This window comes from Octopus bimaculoides, chromosome 3, assembly GCF_001194135.2.
Source record: "Octopus bimaculoides isolate UCB-OBI-ISO-001 chromosome 3, ASM119413v2, whole genome shotgun sequence".
Taxonomy (NCBI): Eukaryota; Metazoa; Mollusca; class Cephalopoda; order Octopoda; family Octopodidae; genus Octopus; species Octopus bimaculoides.
Window position 1 is genome coordinate 29,842,603 of NC_068983.1, and position 5,302 is coordinate 29,847,904.

A 5,302-nucleotide genomic window follows, 5' to 3' on the forward strand; every position below is an offset into this window, starting at 1 on the left:
AAGAACATATCTAACCAAAACTCGTGGACGTAACCTATTTCAGATTTGTAAGTTTTGAAAATGTAGTTTAATTATTCACAATTGGAATTGAAAGAAAATATAGTTGTAGCGATTTAATAATATTATTTATTATTATTAAATTTATTAAACTAAATAATCATGCACAAACCGCTTTACGGCAGATGGCGCTTCCAGTTGTAATCTAGAACCGAACTGTGCGCGATGGTCGTGTTTCGTCACTGACAAAAAATAGTTCTTAAACTATTAACTGGAAATACTCCCTAATTTCTCCAGAAAGAATACCAAAGTTGCAATAAACAACAATATAATTTTTTATAATTAATTCTATCACAATAAATAATAATTATTAAGAACATTAAATATAAATAGTGACTGAACGAAATAGAACTACTTTAATTTTTCCATACACAAGCGGCCTCACTCTCTTTCCATGTGGTGACTGCCATTAAGCTAGGTGAGGCATTTTTCACGTTAGTCTCTTTAAGCGGTTTTTTAAGTAAATATTCGGTTTTATTTCCCACTTTTGGATTTCCATTTAAGACATTACACTCTGAAGTGTTTTGTTTATGCACTGTTATTGCTATATTATGCTGATTATATAACTTATATCCCTCAAATTGTTTTGCTGTCTTCATTGTACATGAAGCGAAAAACCATTTTGCATTTCTTATATTTTATTATATTATTAAGAGAAATTATTAGATCTGTAACCCGTCTTTCTTTTATTCTGTAAAAGCATAACTACATAAAATAAGATCATTTATGGATAATTTTCTGTATATTTAAAATAAATCAGCAATTGTAATATTTGTAAAATTCATTTTATTTAATATATTATAACTGAAACTTACTTCAGAAATTCTGCCTCGAAACACGTGTCCGTCCTTTTAAGCGTTAATTTATAGAACATTGAACGATACACATTGTATAACGGTTGTGTATAGTGTCGAGCTTTCTTAAAAAGTTTATTATTTATGAACTAATTTGTACTAGATCGGACATTTTTTTCATACCTAGAGACTGTAAATAGGTGAAGAAAGTCTATCGTATTTAGTCTTTCGGCAGTATTATATGCTCAGTTTTTTTGCGGGGCAGAGGGGGTTTCTCGTTTTAATAAATTCTTGGAAGATTGCATTATAAAATATAATTCTTTTTCTATCATTTCGAGTAGTTTTCAAATAGGTTGTTGCTTTGTATCGGTAGCATTGGTTCCGTTAACCTCTCAACCCGTTTACCATATAAAATACCAGATTGAAAATGTGATCAGTGATTAAATTTGAATTCTTTTTAAATCTTGTGTTCAAGTACTTGTGCTTGTATTCTACACCCTGTTTCTCTATTTACGATCATATAAATGTGAATTTGTTCTATTTATTAATTAGGCTCTAACTAGCCAATATGCCGCGTATTCCACTAGTTCAGAGTAAGACGTACGCTACTCCAAGAAGACCATTTGAAAAAGAAAGATTAGACCAAGAATTAAAGCTTATAGGAGAGTATGGTTTAAGAAACAAAAGAGAAGTATGGAGAGTAAAATATTCACTTGCCCGCATCCGAAAAGGTGCCAGAGAATTGCTTACATTAGAAGAGAAAGATCCAAGAAGGTTGTTCGAAGGTAAGATTTTTTTTATTCTTAAAAAAAAAAATTCAACTGTGTGTATTCGGTATATTAATTGTTTTGAGCATAACAACCCCATTCCTGACTTTCTTCAGAATTCTCTTAGTTGCAACATTAATAACAGTCTGTGATATTCTTTATCAATATGAAATCGGAAAGCATGGTTAAAAGACTTAAATGAATTCAGGTATCCTGGATGATATAATATACCTCCATTCTTTTTACCATGATATTAAGTGATCATGGCTAAAAACGGTATAAACCTCTCTAAATTGAAAAAGGACTTCGTTAAAAAAAAAACATGCATTATTAAGAAAATTACAAAGAAATAGCTGGGAGGTGTGTCCTATCTTAATTATTACTTTTTGTTGTGTATGTGCCTTCAGTTAGCTTACTGGATATTTCTTTAATGATTTTGTTTTACTCAGGTAATGCTTTATTGAGACGATTGGTACGTATTGGTGTCCTTGACGAGAGTAAAATGAAGCTTGATTATGTGTTGGGTCTTCGCCTTGAAGATTTCTTAGAAAGACGTCTTCAAACTCAAGTCTTTAAGTTAGGACTGGCCAAGAGTATTCATCATGCTAGAGTTCTCATCCGACAGAGACACATCAGGTGAGTCCGCACTTTGACAATCATTAATTCTTGGTATTTTGAAGTGTTTTATATGTTCCATTTTTTACTACAAACAACATAGGCGTGGCTGTGTGAAGAGAAGCTTGCTTCCCAACTTCGTGGTTTGGGGTTCTGTGTGGTGCCTTGGGAGCAGATTTGGTTGGAAGTAGCCTGTCGTATATGTGTGTGTGTGTGCGCGCGCGTCCATGTTTACGTCCCCATAACAGTTCAACAAAAGATGTTGATAGAATAATTACCAGGCTTTGAAAAAAAGGTATTGGTGTCAATACATATGATTAAAAATTCTTCAGGGTGGTACCCTAAGCATGGTTGCAGTCTAGTAAAGGATAACACTCAATAGCCTTTCCAAATTCAGCCAAACTCGATGGATAACTCCTACATCCCTTATATTAGTCTGCTTGACACTGATGCAATATCCTTGGTTGTTTTATATGGTTATGGATTTGAATGTAGAAAGTAATTTCTTTATCATTGATTGAAAACATAAACTGGATTCTGATATCAGCTCTTATTTTTGAAAGAGCTTATTCATTGGCTTTAGTCAACAAAATTATTCTAGCTTTTTGCTTCATCTAAAGACAATGGTTTATCACTATTGATAAAACAAAACCCATGAGGAAGCCTGTCGTTGCTCAACCTCTTGGAATGAGTCCTAACATTTGCAAAAGTGACCCAACTAACATAAAGTGGTTACAATTGAGTTGGGTGAATATGTATGATCCAAGAACAAATTTGTTTAAAATGGACTGATTAGACAACAATGATCTTGCAATCATAATCAATAGAATAAATTAAAATGACAAAAAATCATTTTTAAAATGAATGTTTGGGATACAACTAATTACAAAACCACTCCCCTTCCCAGGAAGTGTAGTTTCAGTTGTTGCTTCTATCCAAACTCCTTATGTAGCTATCACACTGCCAAACTCTCTAGTCTCTTCTACTCTTTTATGACTCATAAAGATGACAACATTGAACTGTCAAACAGCTTAAATTATATATATACTAAAAGATTTTGATAGGTTTTAGGCTTTCTTGCACACATTTGATATAATATTCATGGATATATATAGTTCTAGTTAATATTCATAATGTTATAATAGTAATTTTAGTTCCAAAATATCAATAAAAAGGTATTTCCTTTGTAGAGATTAGGACAAATTATATTTCAGATATAGTATTCAAGAATTTATTGATGATGATGAATGAAAACAGTGTAATTAATAAACATTATGCACCTTAGAATCTAAGTATTTCAGTTGACTGCTGGGAAGGCTTAACATTATTCAAAAGAAGAAACACTTTGTTTAGAAGGCTTATTGGACAGACAACTGCAGGGGTCCTTAGCTGGGAGTAAGCTTCTATACCTTGTATTTGTCGATATGGAGATCAGCAAATGCTACCCTCTGTTGTCTGCTGGTCTCAAAGAATACTAGGTGTGGATGAATGGTTTGAGAAAGTCAGCAAGGAGTTGGCAACAAATTTCAAGAGCAGATACCAATCAGGTTTCAGTTCTCTAGTCCTTTTCTGTATGCCAGCAATCTAGTTTATTGGAAAATTTAGGGAAGAAATTTTAAATGTAGAAACATGCTTTAGAATAGATAAAAGTTTTACTTAGTTGCAAAGAAAACAACTCAGACTTCTAGGAAGTGGCTGTGTTCAATATATAGAGGAGTGGGTGGGAATTCCATACAGTGTGAAGGGTCACAACCAGTTCTGTGGGACCTCATGCACAGGAGCAGTTAGTAAGAAACTGAATTGTTTCAAATGCCCTAAAGCCTCTGGAGAAGTGGTTCATAACTTATCTAAGGGCCTAATTAGCAATGAAGGTGAATGTTCGAGTGAAAAGCTGGGTATAAAACTGATGCAGCTTCCAATCTGTGCAAATAGGAAAAAAGGGATAAAATAGATTATAATGATGATGTCAATAAGTTGACATTTTACCTGTTATAGTTTTAATTTTTTTAAAGTTGAAGCTGATGTATATTTTAGAATATGCAGCTGTAATGGTTGCACTTGATAATTATGAGATGAATATGTTAACTGTATTCGTACAACATGCATCCAAATAATTTTGATGTCTATTTTCTTTCAGAGTTCGCAAACAAGTTGTAAATGTTCCTTCATTTATTGTGCGCCTTGACTCTCAAAAACACATTGACTTCTCTCTGAAGTCTCCCTTTGGTGGTGGTCGTCCGGGTGAGTTTTTCTTCTGCATTTCCACTTTTACAGTGCTATATTAGCAACTGGTTATATTTGTCATATTTTATGCTACATATAAAAGTGTGTACAGCTCCAATAAGATATATGACTTTGTAGCATTGTCTCTGATGTTGGCAGTATAGGGTGTCTTAATTTGGTAATGGAAAGGGATAATTATTAGTAAGTACTCAAGATTAGATTTAATCAGTCTTGTATTCAAATTTCTCGGTTTACCAAAGTTATTTGTACATGAATTCTTAATGTTGATTGAAATTAAGCTGTGTTGAATTGGCTTGATCAATTGGTATTACACACATACATCTTTAGTTTTGTGATCATGTTGTGGGCAGTTCCTAATGTTCTGTTAGATCCTTATATTTCAGTGAAGCATTGTATCACACTACAAGTTATGTTCTATTAATGCTTTAAAAAAAAAAGCTGCTACATGTTAAACTGATGAGTAATATTTCATATCTTTCTTTACTCAGGTCGTGTTAAGAGGAAAAACATGAGAAAAGCACAAGGTGGTGGAGCAGCTGATGAAGAAGAAGATTAGGTCAAAATGGGGGCACATTATTCAGCAGGCAAATAAAGTCACCATTTTGATATATGATTCAAGGCTTTTTTTCTTTCTTTATGCTTAATACACCTTCACCTTCCATACAGTGGGGCTGAAACTTTGAGAAAAAATTTAACCACACAGCCATAGCTGTGCTGAATATACAATATATATATATACATGAATCATTGTTAACATCCACTTTTCCATTTCCATATGGATCAGAGAAACTTTGAGGCAGATTGTTTGTGGCTTTCTGTCAACCT

General features: G+C 33.1%; 1 protein-coding gene across 1 annotated transcript; it reads left to right on the forward strand.

Moving 5' to 3' along the window:
• The first annotated feature begins 370 nt into the window (after positions 1–370).
• Positions 371–5,090, forward strand: LOC106867286 (40S ribosomal protein S9). Its single transcript, XM_014912125.2, has 5 exons — positions 371–475; positions 1,404–1,636; positions 2,068–2,254; positions 4,371–4,474; positions 4,966–5,090. The coding sequence occupies exons 2-5, from the start codon at positions 1,420–1,422 to the stop codon at positions 5,031–5,033; spliced, it is 576 nt and encodes a 191-aa protein (XP_014767611.1). The 5' UTR covers positions 371–475; positions 1,404–1,419; the 3' UTR covers positions 5,034–5,090.
• Positions 5,091–5,302: the final 212 nt, after the last annotated feature.

Bases quoted from the DNA above. Each gene is read 5' to 3' on its own strand.
- LOC106867286 (XM_014912125.2), top strand. From the start codon at position 1,420: ATGCCGCGTATTCCACTAGTTCAGAGTAAGACGTACGCTACTCCAAGA. The intron at 1,637-2,067 runs GTAAGATTTTTT...TGTTTTACTCAG, and splicing joins TCCAAGAAGGTTGTTCGAAG to GTAATGCTTTATTGAGACGA. The intron at 4,475-4,965 runs GTGAGTTTTTCT...TTCTTTACTCAG, and splicing joins CTTTGGTGGTGGTCGTCCGG to GTCGTGTTAAGAGGAAAAAC.